The sequence below is a fragment of the Danio aesculapii genome, chromosome 20 (assembly GCF_903798145.1).
Source record: "Danio aesculapii chromosome 20, fDanAes4.1, whole genome shotgun sequence".
In the NCBI taxonomy this organism is placed as follows: Eukaryota; Metazoa; Chordata; class Actinopteri; order Cypriniformes; family Danionidae; genus Danio; species Danio aesculapii.
In genome coordinates this window covers 43,894,246-43,913,409 of record NC_079454.1, presented here as the reverse complement: position 1 = coordinate 43,913,409, position 19,164 = coordinate 43,894,246, and the positions used below count along the sequence as shown (strand labels likewise).

The window sequence follows — 19,164 nt, the reverse complement described above, 5'->3', positions numbered from 1 at the left end:
CAGATGCATTAATATGATCAAAATACTAAAGCAGGCATACTTTAAAATGTTATTACAATTGACAGTAACTCCAGAATTCAGTGCCACATGATCCTTTAGAAATCATTATAATTTGCTGATTAATAATATCATCCAAAAATATATAAGTATTATATTATATTTATAATATCATATTATTAATATGCTCAGGAAACAGCATTGTGTGTCTTAAAATATTGAAAAGAAAACAAAAATAAAAGCAAATTGTAACATTTATAAATATTTTTTGATCCATTTAAATATCAGTTTAATGCATTTTTTGTTGAATAATTATATTTACAAGACATATATAATATAATATGATTAAAAATGATTTGATATGATTATTAACTACTATGTTACTATCAAATGTTGAGTAATAACATTAGCCTCACAAAATGCTACCTTTACGTTTTAAAGGTGTTTAATAGAGCACATTAATTGCTGAACACACACTCATTTTCCCAGCCCTCCTCATTAGTAATAGTTTATTCTTACATGATGACTCTCTGTTAGTACATGTAAACTATGCCTGTTCTCTGTAGCTCCACCAGTAAGCTCTCTCAGGGTTGTAATTCCTGTTTCTTATGTTGACTTTTTGATCAAGTTGTCTTTCGATGGTGGTTTGTGTGAGCTTGTATACCATGCGCATCCTGTTGCGTTCGACAAGCTGTAATTAAATCTGCGTTCATTTCAGGCCAGTCGTTCGTAATGCCGAGGTCGAATTAGGTTCATTTCCTGCGTTAATTTGATGTGAAAACATGTCATCTATCGGTGGACGTGTTTGTGGCGGTAAGCAGAAATCTGTAATCTGATGGCCTGATGTTCCACTGGATTACAGCGGTGCTCATTCCAGGACAGGGAATGCTTGTTGATGGGAAGGATCAGACAAGAGCTCAGTGCTTGTAATATCTGGTTGGTCAGATATTTATGAAAATATAGGCTGGATGTCTTCTCACACTACAGGTACATTACATGCAAAGTGTTTAGTATACACAGTTTGGTCAAGGACAATATGGGCTTTCAAATTCATGAATGTATAGTACATCTTTTTCCCTGTACATTAGAACGTGTCCTTAGAATAAAATAATGACTAATAATGTGTTTTCATCATGATTTATTGAAGAAACTCAAGCAAATGCCAATCAGTGCAAGAGGAGTTAAAAAAAAGAGATCTTGTGTTTCTCTTGTACTGTTGTTGATAACACATGACTCTTTATAAGGTGAAGTTCAGTTCTGGTTGTTGGTTCTGCATTAGATATGTCATTTTCATGCATGCTTAAAAGTAAGAAACATGGAGTAGAGTGAAAATATGAAGCATCATGTCTCAGAATTATGATGTCAGGTGAAATGTGATTGTTTTTAAATATATATATGTATGTTTTAATTCAATTCATGTTCATTTCTCTAGCGCTTTTACAATGTAGATAGTGTCAAAGCAGCTTAAGATTATAGTAAATTGAATCTGTCAGTTCAGTTTTCTGAGTTGAAGTTCAGTTCAGTGTGGTTTCACCTTCACTGCTGAAAATCCAAACACTGAAGAGCAAATGCACTGATGCGCAACTCACAAGACCCAAACCAAGCAAGCCAGTGGCAGTTTGAACATTTGTACTTTTCCTTGTGCTTTTTAGAGTTACTTTACGTTGATCTATTTTTGCACCAATGCCAGGCTTAATTTATTATCAGAATAATCTCATTTTTTGATTTCTGTCCATCAAGATTTAACATAAATTTGCATTTAGTTCACTGGATTATCCAAAATGGGCATTACGACATGGTTATTTAATATAAAAACCATCTCTAGCAGAACACGTCATTGCTGATACTGAGAATTTTGAACATGCATCTCCAGGGCTGTGTGTGATTAGGGGAAAAAGTCATGTTGATTCAGTTTACAATTTAATTTAATAAAGGTCATTTTTCTCAATAGTGTGCAGCACACACTTTAAATGAAGGGAGTACAACATGTTTAAACTGTATATGTGGAAATATGTATTAACTGTCTATATTATTTTAGCATACATTCAGTGTGCAGTCGTTATATATTTTACATGCTTTATATCTCTTCACAAATATATAGCTCAATACATTCATATGTGATAATAGTAACAATACAACAGTCTTTCCAACCATTTTTAATATCAATATGTTTGTGTGTATGCAAGTGTGTGTGTGTACTGTATATACAGTAAATACACACACACACTCTCACACACACATTCTTGTGTTCCCATGACTTTTTGCAACTCCAAGCTCTGTCATTTTTCAGGGAATCAGGTGCTTTTTAGCCTGGTTTATTGACCTTATTCTTTTACATAGGAATAAGCGCAGCCAATAGAATATTATTGGCTTGAGATTTCCGGTCTCATTTACTTCTATTGCTTATTAAAGTCTGCGTGAACCAGAAGTTGCTGAGACTTTTAATTCAATAGGGGGCACAGCTTTGTTTTTGTGCCTCATTCCCTTATAGAAATGTAACAGTAAGAGGGTTGTGGTTAAGAATATTCTGGCTGGACATCCTGGGCTTTCTAGTGATTTGATTTGATTGGCTGGCATGCTAGGAACCACTTCTTACACTGCATCCAAAATGGCTGACATACAAAAAAGCACATTTTATGGGAAGGAGAGAATGATGTAAAATTTTGCTTTTTAAATGTTTTTTTACTATTATTATTACATTTATGTTTGTTTATTAAAGTGTCAGGAACAAAAAATTTAGTTTTCAAAGCTGTTAACTTGTTTGTGTTATATATCATCCTTTTTTAAATGTCCACTATAGTGGACACCAGGACCATCTTAAAGTAACCAATGACTGTATGTTGTAGAGGGCAGAACTGAAGCAGATAGGATTCTTTATAAAATAATTGAGGGAGACTTTGATTTAGAGTCTGACAATTAGAGAATTACAGACAATTAGAGAATGATAATCAGTTTTAAATCACTTTCATGTTAAATTTGTTTTGGATTAACATCACTTCTTTTTTTTTTCTTCTTTTTTTTGAGTTCGGCTTTCTTTCAGACTAAACCGTTTCAGGAATTTCAATACAAAAGGAAAAAATGGCTTTTGTTTTTGTTACATTAATATTGGATTATCATCCCTTTACAGCCATATCCTGTACAGTTTTGTCGTCTGAGTGGCGGTCGTTTTTGAACTAAAATGGTCCTGTGGTCCACTACAGTGGACATGCTGTAAAATTAAAAATGTAAAAACTCAAAAAAAAAAATTTTTAACCCAAAGGATGTAGGAAGTCACAGAAAAAAAATCTTCTGGTCTCAGGAGGATATAATATGTAATCAGTATAACTTACCTCTAAATACAACAACAAACTCTGTACCGCATTGGGTGTCGCTGTAAATGCTAGCACTTCTGGTTTTTTTTCTGCAACCTCGCTGCGCGCATCCTGAATGTTTACAAACATGGTAATTCGTCTATAGCTGATATTTGTATATACAGTAGTTATGAACACAGAGAACCGGGGACAGCTGTTCGCCAGCTGTTAAACACAGTAGCACAAACAGTAGTATTTTGCCTTCTAATTTTGTCATTAAAGTCTGTTTTGTTTGTATCATTTCGTTCAAACACTTGCGCGGGTGTGTATTTACGCCTGCTCATTCATTTCTCCGGTATGAATGTTGGCGTGTGATTGATGGTCTTCAGAGCTCAACACATGTGTATCCGGCTGTTTGTGAAACTGTGTGTTGTTTGACTTTCCATTCAGCTCCGGTTTGTGTGTTTTCAAGCGTGCGCAGGTGGTCATACAGTACAGCATGCGTCTGTTTGTTTGACTACAGAAATTGTTTACTTTCACGTTATCTGCTGAAATGATTGCTGAAATGATTGCCATTTTTTTCTGTCTGTTTTAGGAGTGTCCCAGAGACGACCTTTGACCTCCACGGGGACATTCACAGTGGCTCCGCTCTCCCTACAAGCAAGGTTACAGATTGGCTTGATTGTTTTACATGTCTGTGTGTGCTGTGATGAGTCTCTGATGGGGTGTTTGCTGGTTTCAGAGCTCAGGGAAGCTGGAGATGGAGCGTTCTGGAAACAGTGAAAGAGGCCTGGTGAAGCCCATGATTCGTGGAGAGCAGCAGGACTTTAGCAAGCATGATGGAAGGTAAAGACTTAATCAACTTTGTGTGTGCTTACAGTAATTGTCACTAGCTACGTTTTCATCCAAAAATGTGAATTTAATTTATGCACACAACTGGAATATTGCATACGAGACGTGTGAATAAAGCAGCGTTTCCATCCAACGAGTCAAAGAGAACAAAATCGTCACTTCCTGATTAACTGGCAAGAAATATCTACAGTAAAACTGAATTTGCTGCGGTAGGAGAAGCTGCGTGACTCTTTTCTTTATTTAATAAATGACTTGCGCTTCAGAAGACAATGCCGACTTGCAATGAACGTGCGTTGGTGTTTGAAGGCGTGAGACGCGGCGCACAGACGCTCTTGATTCTTGAGCTCATTAATAATATAATAACACTAATACTAAAACGGTTATGGCATTTTAGAATGACCAAAACAACATTTCAGATGTTTTACAATTTGCTCAGCCTGCTGCTTTATCCATTCACACACTTTTTTAACATCACATGATCTCTTATAACAAAATCACATGACTTATTTAATGCACATACTGGAGTTTGTTCGGTAAAAGTGTTTTCATCATAGTTTATGCGCATCTTTTCTTATCGAATAAAAAGTTTCTCCTACTCAGTTAGCGCATCAGTTTTTTAAACAATCATTTTTGGGGGGTTTTCACCTTTATTCTGATGTAGGACAGTGGAGATTTTAGACAGGAAAGCATTGGGAGCAGAGAGAGAGGAAGGATCAGAAAAAGACCTCGGGCCCGGAATCGAACCCGGGTCGCCATGAACACCTCTTAGCTATATGTCGGTACCACTAGGCTATTGGCTCTGACGTTCTTTTGTTTTTATGCACATTTCAGAGTACACCCCTCACAAATCTCCCTTTTAAATTCATGTTTTCTACAGGATGCTTTACAATAGATCAGTGCATGTACATTCGATTAGTCAGCACTGAAGCCAAATCTGGAGATTATCTAACAAAATAATTTACGATTAAGGAGATTTTATATGCTAGGGAAAAATATAAAATACAAATAAAAAAGAGGATTAATTGAGATTATTATAATTATGCTAAATAATAATAATAATAATATATGTAACAGACGCCAGCTTGTGAAGTGCTTTATGGGTAAACCTCACTCCTCCAACCTCTAAGAATTAAAAATCTTACAATTATTAATTTTATTAATTGCTATATTTGAATACCACAAACACGGGTAAGTAATTTGGATAATTTGACATAATTCTGAAATCACGATAACATGCAGGAAAAAAAATGCAGATTTAGTGTATGAAAGCTGAATAAATACATTCACTTTCATTGCTGTATGGTTTGTTATTATATGACCAAGTTTGTCTAAATATATAAATCTAAATGCTAAAAAAATATTACCTTTAACGTCGTCTAAATTAAGTGCTTCAAAAGATCCATTACTAATCTACAGTGTTGGGCACGTTACTTTAGATGAGTAATTAGTTCTAGTTACTAGTTACTTCTCTCAAATAGTAATGGAGTTATATGATTATAAAAGTAACTAATTACCAGGGAAAGTAACTATTGCATTACTTTAAAAAAATCTAATTAGTCAAATGACTATAAAATAAATATAAAACACTGTACACTAATCTACACCATTTTAATGTCGTCGTGGGACAATGTGAGAGACAACCGTCAAACTCATCGTATCATTATGAATATTATCATTACTATAGTTGCACAATAAAGCTCAATTAATGGTTTAAGGAAGAGTAGTGCTTATATTTCCAGTTTGCAAAAGCTACTTTTGAACTTGTTGGATTTGCCATCGTTCTGACTCCTGGTCGTTGGTGTGTGCGACTGACTGTGTGTGTGCTTGTGTATTAGCATCCGCACTACTCTACCTTGGATTGGCAAACGATGGAAATGTACTCTATCTAAGCCAATCATCACATTCTCAGTTACACCACGTTCACAAACGCACCAATCATCATCACTGGTTGGTTATGTGTCCCGCCCCAGCCCCGAACACAGACACACACACACACCCTAGAGAAACAGAGGTCCTATGGCTGAGAGAGACACTGCTTGCATGAAAACCGCTTCAGTGTTCTCAATTATAGTAACATGCATTTTGCTGACATGCATTACATTGTCAGTAACAGCAACGGTGTTGTAACGGGAGAAACAGTAACTCATTTGAATGCTCATTACTGAAAGAAGTATCACCGTTAGTAATACTGCTAATTTATGGCACCATTATTCCATCACTGCTGATCTAAAGTTGTGTTTTCATATACTTAAAGTAGGAATTGTAGAATATATCTAAGATAATAAGAATAATATCTAACATATGACCAGGGACACATATAACCAAAAAACGCACCATGTTATAATCCTTTGTTTAGTAAGAGCAGGTTTTTTTCATGTGGGCGTGATCTGTCAGTCACTGAGGGTCTCTATGGAATCGGCGGCGGGTGCAGGCATCTACATGTAACACAACTCCTTCCTTCAGTCGGAACCTGAGACATCTGAACCCGCCGCTCACCTGGCTTCAGTCCTGTCATCAATAATCCATTGGCAATGAACAAACACACACACACAGCAGAGTCTGGCATCTGCGGCGGGATGTTGTATGGCAGGATGGGTGCAGGGTCTCTGGAGCGGTGGGCTTCTGTAGACAGCGGCGTTAATCTGTCCTATCTCAACTGGTTTATCGAGCACCAATTCTTTCCCCGCAGGTCTCAGGACGGCCCGGAGCTCACTCTGCCCGCCAGCATCGAGTTCAGGGAAAACTGTGAGTAAAGCGCAATCTGTCTGACATGCAAGACCCATTGATTTGTGCTGGTTTCCTTTCTCTTTGTGTGTTTTGTCTCTAACTGGGTCGTGTGGTTTGTAGGCTGTAATGTCATGTTTGTTTGGGTTGTGTTGTCCTGGGTGTTGCAATGAGGCAACTTGGTGTTTCTGAATGACCCGGCTAATGGGATTGTTTTGTTTTTTCGTTTGTACTACTGATTTTGAAGCTAAACAGACAGCTAATTATAGGAATCACTAATGGTTAGCCGCCTCGAAAATCAATGCTTGGAAACTATTGATGACTGTTAGAAAACTGTTTTCTTAGTGTTCAGCTAGTTGAACATTGATTTAGCCATTTTTTTTGTTTGATTGTTTGTTGAAAATCTTTTAGTCTGTTTAAAAGTGAGTTTTTTTTGGCATATGACAATTTTATTTTGTGCCTTTGCATGGATTTATCATAACTACAGCAGATAAGCAAGTCATGTCATTTACTCAAATTTACATATTTAATTATTTGAAAGTGAGATCACAGAGATAATTTTAACACTTTACTTGAAGCTTTGTATGTAATGCACTTCTAATACAATTACTATGCCTTGAACCACCTCTTACAATGCATTGTAAGATCTAAAGAATAATTAAAAGATAATTATAATACAGTTAAAAACAGAGTTACAATATATTATATTAATTATCTATTTATTTGAGCACTTTCCGAAAGCATTATCTATGCTATTTAATGTCTGATGTGCCTTAAAATAGTTTTTTATACTGTTGTATTATTTGTTGCATGTTATTATTGCTTATGTTGTGTTATGTAATATGATGTTATGTTATGCATTGTGTCATGTATTATTTGTACTGTTTACAAGTTAATTATAATATTTGATTTTGAAACGCATCACTATTCTCTCTGAATGGATTCTGAACTTAGTTTTGAACTGCAGATGGAGCTGTGTACTTTCCAAACAGTCGTACTCTGCTTGCTTCCATTTTCTTACAAAAACCACTTGAGCCTAAAATAATCGTTAATAAAGTTATGAAAGGTTTGAATGAATTGTTGTTTCGGGTGAACTGTGTTTACCTGAATTTTATGACATAAAAGCTTATTTACATGACGCGAACTCATGAGCACTTTAGCTTGTGAACCCTAACCTACCTAGCGTGGTACCTGCCATTCAAATGTAGCCTAGAGTGCCACCTGTTGTTGTAAACTAGCCAATAGTGCATTAGCTATCGTCAGTTAACAACTAGCCCATAGAGTGCCATCTCCTGTTCAAAACTAGCCTAGAGCACTCTCTGCTGTTCAAAAGTAGCCTAGAGTGCCATGAGTGCCATCAGCTGTTCAAAACTAGCCTAGAGCACCACCTGCTGTATAAAACTATCTTTGACCACCATCTGGTGTTAAAAACTAGCATAGAGCACCCTCTGCTGTTTAAATGTAGCTTAGAGCGCCATCAGCTTTTCAAAACTCGCCTAGGGCACCACCTGCTGTTCAAAAGTAGCCTAGAGTGCCATCAGCTGTTCAAAACTAGCCTAGAGTGCCACCTGCTGTATAAAACTATCTTTGACCAGCATCTGGTGTTAAAAACTAGCCTAGAAACACCCTCTGCTGTTCAAAAGTAGCCTAGAGTACCATCAGCTGTTCAAAAGTAGCCTAGAGTACCGTCAGCTGTTCAAAACTAGCCTAGAGCTCCATCACCTGTTCAAAACTAGCCTAGAGCACCGTCTTGTTTAAAAGTGGCCTAGAGTGCCGTCAGCCATTCAAAACTAGCCTAGACTGCCCTCTGCTGTTCAAAAGTAGCCTAGAGTGCAGTCAGCTGGTCAAAAGTAGCCTAGAGCACCACCTGCTGTACAAAACTATCTTTGACCACCATCTGCTGTTTAAAACTAAGCTCAGAAACGATTCAGCAGAGAAAAGCGATGCATTTTAAAAATGCACAGAAATGATTTCTTGACCGATTTTTCGTTAGAGCTTTATGAATGAAAACTTTAATTATCATTTTTTATCATTCTATTAATTATCACAATTTAATCTTTCTACCCTTCATCTATCCTATGATTTCCCCCATAGCCGAGGATGCCTTCCTGTCCGCCATCATCAACTACACCAACAGCTCGACAGTGCACTTCAAGCTTTCTCCCACGTATGTGCTGTACATGACCTGCCGTTACGTCATGTCCAGCCAATACCGACCCGACATCAGTCCCTCCGAACGCACACACAAAGTCATAGCCATTGTTAACAAGATGGTGAGCATGATGGAAGGAGTCATCCAGGTGGGCGTCTGCATTTTTTTTTTTATTATCTTCTAATATCTCATGTTTTTACAATGGGAGTTGTTTTTACCTTTATTATTTATCCTTCATGATGCTGTAGCTGTAAAAGTAGAGATATGTTTGTGCAGTTGCATTATACATGCTTTTGTAGTGGTAGAGTTAAAGCTTGTGTCACTCTGCTCTCATCAATTCAGGTCATTGCCTCAGCATACAGTGCTTAAACTACTGCACTCAGTGTTTCCCCTGTGTGTGTTTGTACTGTGGATGTCTGTGTGTGTTTGTGTCTTTGTGTCTCTTGTTGTTCTTGATTCATGCACCATATTTACTCCGCAGTGTTCGGTTCGAAAGCTTCTGACAGTCCCTAGGCTTACACACTGAAATGTATTGGCAGGAAAAAATGAAAACGTCAGTCTAATTTGACAATTTTCGTTTTCGTCTGATGTTTAAAACTAGCCTAGAGCGCCATCAGCTGTTCAAAACTAGCCTAGAGCGCCATCAGCTCTTCAAAACTAGCCTAGAGCGCCATCAGCTCTTCAAAACTAGCCTAGAGCGCCATCTGCTGTTCAAAACTAGCCTAGAGCGCCATCTGCTGTTCAAAACTAGCCTAGAGCGCCATCTACTGTTCAAAACTAGCCTAGAACGCCATCTGCTGTTCAAAACTAGCCTAGAACGCCATCAGCTGTTCAAAACTAGCCTAGAGCGCCATCAGCTGTTCAAAACTAGCCTAGAGCGCCATCAGCTGTTCAAAACTAGCCTAGAGCGCCATCAGCTGTTCAAAACTAGCCTAGAGCGCCATCAGCTGTTCAAAACTAGCCCAGAGCGCCATCAGCTGTTCAAAACTAGCCCAGAGCGCCATCAGCTGTTCAAAACTAGCCCAGAGCGCCATCAGCTGTTCAAAACTATCCTAGAGCGCCATCAGCTGTTCAAAACTAGCCTAGAGCGCCATCTGCTGTTCAAAAGTAGACTAGAGCGCCATCTGCTGTTCAAAACTAGACTAGAGCGCCATCAGCTGTTCAAAACTAGTCTAGGGCATCATCTGCTGTTCAAAACTAGCCTAGAGCGCCATCTACTGTTCAAAACTAGCCTAGAACGCCATCAGCTGTTCAAAACTAGCCTAGAGCGCCATCTACTGTTCAAAACTAGCCTAGAACGCCATCAGCTGTTCAAAACTAGCCTAGAGCACCAACCCCAAAGTTTTAAATAGTAGGATAAATATCAGCATTGGGTAATATGTCATATCATAAGCAAACCTTTATGACTTTTCAAATACTTTTTCCCCCAGTGTATCACTTTATATGGGCAGAGAATAATTCTACAAGGTGGTTAAGTTTTTGCTCATTTGCATGAAATGATACTGTTCTCAGCTGCATCAAGTGACTAAACGCCCTCATTAAATCGCCAACGTTCACTTTCATCATTCGCTCACCACAAATGACTGTGAACGCCTCTTTACACTTCAGAAATGAGCTCCACATGTTCTCGGTTTATTTATGTTCTTATTTGCACAGCGAATGCAGGTTTCTTTCGGTGGCCCACCCAGTTCAACGTTACATCTCAGAGAAAAACAACAGTGGACAAATTTCAGCATCTAAAATAAGAGTTTATGACTGTATTGTCTGTCTCTCTAAAAATCAGGATTACTGACTTAATATTGAAGATTTCCAGAAAATTCAGAAAAAGTCAATCATTTACTATATTAAGTTTCACACTTTTAACCTTAGAAGATGAAAAACAACCTCAAAAGATGTCATTCTCAGTCATCCCCTGTATGACGTGATTCTTCAAGCAATGCCACTATGCCTACCAAGTAGGTGTACTTTTGGTAGTGGAAACACAAGCCTGATCAGGGTGACCCATACCCAATCATACTGTACTGAACTAAACTACCACTCAGTAGAGTAAAGCCTCAGGATGTCCTTTACGCCAGCGTAGAAGTAGTAGTTTATCTACATACTGTAGCACACTTTTACAACACAGCATTGCCCAAAGAACACAGTCAGTACTAATAAAAAAGAACATGAATGACAACTGAAACATAGAAACAAACAGCTTAACGAAAATGTGCAATGGGTTATGGTCCAAATGTACTTCAAAATCAAATCAAAAACAATAGTAGCAAATAAGTTAACTAAATATTTACCAAATAAATAAAAACAAGATTTTTAAGAGCAAAATAATAATAAAGAAATTATAGTAATCCTTAAAATTAAGAAAATAAGTAAATAAATCAATAGATTGATGGAGGTAAGGAAGAAAATAAAGAACATGGGAAACATCACACCATCGGCACAATCCTTGATTAATGGTCGCTTGGCCTTTTGTTGTCATGTGGCCGGTCTAACATTGGTTTCTTGTTGAGAGGAAGCGGGACCTGTTATTGACATGTTTGGGAGTCGAATACTGAATTATTCTTCAGTATTCGACTCCTAAGCATGTCAGGGACATATCCCGCTTATAAAAACATTAAAATAGTAAAATAGCGAAAATGTGCACCTAGGTTGAAAGCATCATGTGACCCCCCTGAAGGTTTTTAAAAACAAATAAACAGCAAAAGCCTGATCCCCTCTTCGCTTACACCGGATCCTTAATACAGACTGATCTGATGACCTTAACGACCTACCAGGACGTTATACGTGTAGGAGATCTGATAAATAAGGAGGTGCCAGACCATTTAAGGATAAATTAAATGATATATAAACGATTTATAAACGAAAACTAAACTTAAACTTCAAATTAATCCAGAACCTGACAGGCAGCCAACACAGAGAGGAAAGAACTGGAGATGTGTAGTGCGAGATGTGCAAGATGTTGTGTGTGAGTGTGAATGTCTGTGTTTACATACCTGTGTGAATTCTGTCCATGCCATGGCTGTTGTTGACAGTCTCTCTCTCTGTCCTGTCGGATGTCTGTCCCCCTCCTCCTCCTCCTCCTCTCCCACACCTACTATCTCTACAGGAGATTGCTGAAGGTGATCAGGTAGGAGTTTGTGCTGCTAGGGAGGCGACTCAATTCTTTCTCTCTCTCTCTATCTCTCTCTCTCTCTGTCAGCTTTGCTCCGTCTTCCATGCCTCTTTTATCCCCCCATAACAGAAAGCAAACAACCCAAGCCAACTAAAGTAATCCCTCCTCCTACAGCTGGACGCAATCGTTTCATAACACCCCCTCATTACGACTCAACCTGGACCATGCGATACTAAAATTGACAACTTTTTAATTGCGGCATCTTCCATTTTTTTATGACCTCTGCTTAACTGCACTTCAGTGTGGATGAGAGACTACCCCCATTTCGCTTTGTTTGGAAACTTATAATAGAGATGCACTGATCGAACGGCCAAAAATCTGACGATTTTCTTGTTTCTAATGTGCAATTGGCAAGTTTTTTTTTATATGGATGAGTTAGAATCCAGATGATCCGAAATCATTGCAATATTTGAATAACTCACCAGAAGAAGCTCAATGTTCCTGTTGCTGGAAATCATCAAAAAAAATCCTGAACATAAAATAAAGGAGGAATTCAGGTGGAATTTTAAGAAAGTATCTAAAAGGGAACCCTGTTATCTTGAGAAAATGTTGTTGTTTTTTTTTAGATCGTCTCCATATAATGCGTATAATAGTATGGCACAGCTGCTTTATTTAAAGCGCTTAACCAGTGAAACACTTGTTCCATATTGTAAGTGCCACCTCCAGGCAGGAAGAGAATTTGTTTTTGTTTTTTTATTGTATAATTAGGGTTAGGTTAGCTTGCCAAAGTCAATGCATTATTTTTACTAGGGGTGTAATGGATCACGGTTGATCCGTGATTTGTATGGATCACAACCCAAGGTTTGGCCCGCGGATAAGGCTAATACAATTATTTTTTTTACCTGTAGATTAATCCTAAATTTGTAACTATCACAGAGAGATTGCCTCTCGCATCATTCAAATCACATGAATGAAAACATTTATGCTTTCCAGTAAAATATAACTAAGACAGAGGAAGATGTGGTAGGTTATGCATGTGTTTATTAATCCTACGAATCGCTGCGTTCAAATCTGTGTTTGAAAAATCCAAAAATCAAGAAAGAGAGTCTTTTGAGCTAGTTATGAGGTTACAAACAGTCAGTTAACACAGCAGTACTGGGATAACAGTTTATAGCTTAGATAAAATCACTGATGTTTATGGTAAAGATTAAAATCACTATCATACTGTATGCGTTTAACTTGATGCTCAAATATGAAAGTTGTAGGCAGCAATTACATTATTTAACCAATAGGTGGCGACAAGCAGCCATCAAAAATATGCCACTGAATAATTCTTCAAAAATGACACATCTAGCAATAAAACATGAAGTTTTAAGAGTGAATAACTGAATCATTTAATGAAAATGAGACTACAGATAAATATGGATTGTACATATGTATTTAGCGTTATCAGCAACAGTAGTAGAAACAGTGACTTTTTCACAGTACTGAATAGTTTAGTTTATTTTTATTCAGCTGATGATTTCTTCATTTTATTTTTAATAAAATTACAGGTTTTAAGTTCTGTTAGTTAAAACCAAAAGTGTCTTGCAGTGCTGTTTTTGTAAAAAATGGAAAGCAAATTACATTTGTCTCCTCCCCTTTATAGCTGATCTGAAAAATGGTCCGATCCATGACTAAAAAACCATAATGTGATCTGAACCGTGAGATTTGTGATCCGTTACACCAGTGATTTTCACAATGCATTTTATATTTATAACTTATAAAGCCTAACAGAAAATTAGTTATAAAAAAGAAATTGGAAAAATCAGCAATCTTAGTTGGCCGTGAAAAATGAAGATCGGTGCATCACTACTTTTTTCCTTTCATTTGACTTCATGTCTGTGGTTAACGTCATTGTTCTTACGGATGCGTTCTGTGGCCAGTGTGTGATGTATTCGGGAGGGTCGGGACAGGGTGGGGAGGGGGTTAAGGGTGGGGGTTTGCTGACGTCGCTGTCGTCGTCATGTGGGATAGACGTGTGCAGGTATACACAGGGGTCCGGTTGGGTCCGGGCTGTGTGTATCCCCCCTCTGTGGCCCTCTTTACACCTGGGATTAAGAAGCACTTTAGTTGATCGGACCACAAGTAGACAAATGACACACATTTGCATTGACAACTGATGCTTGGATGTCCACTTTCAACCACTTTTGGTGTGTGGGTGGTTGTACGTTTCCTATCATCTCATATTGTCAAATAAGCTATGAAAAAACATTTAAAATCATATTCATATTTGGTCCAAATTTTTACTCTTAAACATACTGTTAAAGTGGTCAAAGTGTTATTAACATTATAAATTGAGTGGTGCAAGTTAATAATTATGTAACTGTTGACTCGTTGTTTCTCATAAGTACAGCATTTATAACATTTTAAATTTGTGTGCATTACTCTCTACATTTGGACTCATTTTACACATATTTTTGAACATCGAAAGTCATCAGATCGAGTCTCTTTATGCAAAAAACACTTTACATTATGAAATTGGTGACTGAGATGAAAATAAAGTGCATAAATAAAGCCTTCACAAGCCTGAATTTCTCCAAATAAATGCTTAAATTGATCAAGAGCTGCTCTATTATAGGATTTTTTTATTTCTCATATCTCATTTTACAACTCCTAGTCTTCGTCCAAAATTGCATACTTCCATACTATATATTACGCTAAAAACAGTATGCAAGCCGAGTATGATGCTATACCTGTACTTTCCCATGATGCACAGTGAGAGAATTCATGAATGGGAGTTAAGCGACGCAACTGACACGGGTAGGTCAAGTGATGATGACAAAATGGCGGATGTAGTACTTCCAAGTTACATTCATACTACTCTCATTCATACTGTATAGAACGTACTTTTTTAACGGTCGAGTAGTTCATTTAAATTTAAATGCTGTACATACTGAGTAGTAGGCAATTTCAGATGCAACCCTAGAGTTGAACAGTTGTGTTTTACCATTTTTGAATCCATGTCAGCCAATCTCCATGTCTGACGGGAACACTTTCAGCTTAGCTTAGCATAAATCATTGAATCAGATTAGACCATTAGCATATCACTCAAAAATGACCAAAGTGCATTGATAATTTTCCTATTTAAAGCTTGACTCTTCTGTATTGACATCATGTACGAAGACTGATGGAAAATGAAATGTTCTATTTTTTTGGTCGATATGGCTAGGAACTATACTCTCATTCCAGCATAATAATCAAAGAATTTTGTAGGCGCAATGATATTATTCAGCACCTGAAAATAGTCTCCTGCTTTGTAACTAGGTAACATTGCAGCATGTTAGGTAACATTACAGCATATCCTCATTGTGGCTGCTAATAATCAAGTTACTTGATTATTGACTAAAGAAAAGTCAATCTTTTAATTGAAAAATTAGCAAAATACTTTAAAAAAAAAGCAAGATGCTAATTGTCTGATCCAATTCAATTGATTATGCTAAGCTAAGCTAAAAGTGCTCTTGCCATGCTCAAGGATCAACTGAATGGATTAAAAAATGTTACTGTTACTACTGTTTAGCTTTAAGGGAGCTCTAATATGAGACTATTTTTTAAAAAGTGGAGTGTTTCTTCAAAGCTACTTTTATATTTGGAAGCAAACGGAATCTTTAGTGGCTGTTCCCCACATTCCCCCACATTAATGCCTACGCTGCAACAGCAGTCTGACCGTATGCGTTTCACCACCTCTGGATGTGGTTAAAAGTGGACAAGCTCAAAACGTTCACAAGTGTATTAAGAGTCCGTCCACTTGTGATCGTATGGATGAAAATGCATCTTAACAGCAGGTGTAAACAGGGCCTGTGTTGCAGGGATGTGGGATTGAGAGCAACCAGTCATCGCAGCTTCTCAGTCAGTCCTGACCAGCTTGAGCTAACTCTTTAACACGTGAATGATTTCCATCTGTCTGAACGCGGTGACTGGTTGTTGCAAGCCGGGAGGGTTGGACAGAGGCACACGTCTATCCTGGGAGTGCTACTCAGAGCTTCTCATGGCTGTAACTCTCTTTTCTTATGTTGCTTGTGTGGTGAATTGTTTTGCTTTAGCTGTGTTTAACGCTTTGTTTCTGTGTCGGTTTTCTCTTGTTGCGTTACAGAAACAGAAGAACATCGCTGGGGCTCTGGCCTTTTGGATGGCGAACGCTTCTGAGCTGCTGAACTTCATCAAACAGGACAAGGATCTGAGTCGCATCACGCTGGATGCTCAGGATGTGCTCGCTCATCTTGTTCAAATGGCCTTCAAGTTAGTGAATCAAGTTTAATAAAAAATGCACATCAAATTAAAAATGCACATTGTAAAGCACTTTAATGGACCTTTAAACAGCCCCTATTATGCATTATAAAAACTTGAGCACCTGAACCCAGTGAATAAAACCAAAACCTCTCTTCCCAATCTCCCACCTCACCACACACCAACCTAAAATACTGTAAATTCTAAATGTGCCTTATACAGGTGAGTAGACTTAATAAACCACCTGTAGAAAACACATTCATTCATCTCACTGGCACAATAACCGACACAAACACCTTGCACTTATGAAGTGTGCTTCATACAGGTGAGTGGGCTGGACAAACCACCTGTAGAAACACTTGAAATAAATAAATAGCACTCTTACTCTAGCACCTAATTCTCTGGGCACATACAGTTATAATTATACTTTGTGTAATTAGCACTTATTGTGTGTATTGCCTCATGTTAAACTACTAAATGACTAAATGTAAATGTTAAATGTAGTTTTTCCAAACGTAGTTGTGCTTAAACTTTAGAGTTATTTATAGGTCCCATGAAATTGAAATAAAAAAAATGGATGTTAATTTCAGTCTGTTAGTTTTAAGGATATCTGTTAGCTAGTGGACTCCGCCAAAATCGGTCAATGTTTTTATTTCACGTACTTCAGTTTCTCATCAAATCTTGACCATCACATGCCCTGTCCCCTTCAAGATGCTTTATACATGGGATTTTGGTATCACTTTATTTTGATGCCCCCTTTAACGCATTTTGTTGAATTTTAGTTGCATTGCATCCACATGCCAACTAATTCTTAATAGATTATAAGTAGACTGTTAGGTTAGGGTTAGTGTAAGTTGAAACGTACTTGCATAGTTTGTAGTCAGTTAAATGTCTGTTGAAGAGCAGTATCAGCAGATATTAAGCAGACAGTTTAATTCTTAAATGAGAACTAATTGGCTACAGTTGCAATGCAACTTTTAGCCAAGAAAATGTGCAATAGGGACCATCAAAATAAAGTCTTGCCAGGATTTTATTCTAACCAAACTAAAAGAAAGATCTTTCTCCAGAAAAAAATAAACTATTAAAATTGGAAGTTTATACATTCATTTTGCTTCGGCTTAGTCCCTTATTTATCAGCTGAATGAACCTCCAACTATTCCAGCATAAGATTTTTTTCTGCAACGGATGCCCTACCAGCCGCAACCCAGTGCTGGGAAACACTCATACACTCTTTTTATTCACATACACACTCATACACCACAGCCAGTGGTGGGAAGAGTACTGAAAAATCATACTGAAGTAAAAGTGCCATTACTTGCCTAAAAATGTAGTGCAAGTAGAGTAAAAGTGTCTGTTGTAAATATTACTCAAAGTATGAGTAAAAAGTAACCCTTTTAAAAGTGCTCAAGAGTAGTGAGTATTACACAGTAAAAAGCTGATGCATTTACATGTAATTTGTGGATGTGTGTAAATGTAACATTCTGTAGTGCATTTAGTTATTGCCCAGCAGGCACACAATGTCATAAGACGTTAATATTAGGTTAGATTTAGGTTGTGATGTCAGGTGACCAAAATTCAAGTCTAGCCAGCATCTTAGGACAACATTATTTTGATGTCCAATAACGACATCAAGTGACATTGATATTTGGTTGATTTTAGGTTGTGTTAGAGAGTGACCAAAATCCAGCGCTGAGCCAACATTTTAAACCAACGTCATATTGAATGTCAAATACTGACATTTATTCCTCTGGTACGGCAACCAAAATCCAACATCTTATAGACGTCATAGTGGTAACGTCTAAGCTTTAACATTATTAGACGTTGATATTTTGTTGTTATTAGGTTGGACGTTAGACATTGACGTTGAGTTCTGACGTCAACCTGATTTTCATTTCCAAACAAAATGCAACATCCCACGACGTTGGGGTACAGCGTCAATCTGACGTCATGTTGACGTCTTGTGCCTGCTGGGTGTTTTAAGGCCATTTCGATCATCATACAGTAAACCTTCGTCATCTTTTCATCAGTGACATGCATCTAAACAGTCTCTGGGTCAATACGTGTAAAGATGTTGGACATCTTGAGCGCTTTTTAATGCTTCTAAACAGTTTGCTGCAATTATAAATCACAGATGTCTTGAGGTAGTTTATTATGATTTACCTTCTATGTGTGATTTGATTGGACAGGAATAACAGTACTGATTTTTCTAATCCCCATAGACAAGAAAAATCATGTAGTGACTGCAGGTTGAAGGAAAGGATTGGAGTAAAAGTACTGATACAACACTAAAAATGTACTCAAGGGAAAGTAAAAGTACACAAATCTAAAACTACTTGGTAAATTACAATTTCTGAGAAAAACTACTCACAGTAATTTGAGTATTTGTAATTAGTTACTTTACACCACTGACTACAGCCAATTTAGTTAATCCAATGCATCTATAGCGCATGTCTTTGGACTCTGAGAGAAATTGGAGCATGCGGAGGAAACCCACGTAGACACAGGGAGAACATGCTAACTCCACACAGAAATGCTAACTGACCCAGCTGGGACTCGAGTCAGTGATCTTGCTGTGAGGTGCCTGCTAACCTCTGAGCAATCGTGCCGCCAAATTGGTAGTAAAATGTATATTTTATTTAAATCTGAATAGTTTTAAGAATATATTCATTTTTATGATACTTTACAAGATAGAATGTGTTTATAAATATGTGAAATATTGTAAATAAATTGAATAAATGACATGGTTATTACACATTTAAATATAGTTTTGAATA

General features: G+C 37.4%; 1 protein-coding gene across 12 annotated transcripts in view; it reads left to right on the top strand.

Moving 5' to 3' along the window:
• The window catches only part of afdna (afadin, adherens junction formation factor a), a 242,910-nt gene that overhangs the window by 136,156 nt on the left and 87,590 nt on the right, over positions 1–19,164 (top strand). For 8 of the 12 annotated variants that reach the window (XM_056481075.1, XM_056481080.1, XM_056481074.1 and 5 more), the window contains exons 11-16: positions 3,883–3,952; positions 4,030–4,133; positions 6,829–6,884; positions 8,958–9,163; positions 12,119–12,139; positions 16,257–16,402. In XM_056481075.1, coding sequence (XP_056337050.1) covers positions 3,883–3,952; positions 4,030–4,133; positions 6,829–6,884; positions 8,958–9,163; positions 12,119–12,139; positions 16,257–16,402 — 603 coding nt within the window. The remainder of the gene's footprint in view (positions 1–3,882; positions 3,953–4,029; positions 4,134–6,828; positions 6,885–8,957; positions 9,164–12,118; positions 12,140–16,256; positions 16,403–19,164) is intronic. The other 4 variants (XM_056481084.1, XM_056481082.1, XM_056481083.1 and 1 more) reach the window with 1 other exon arrangement.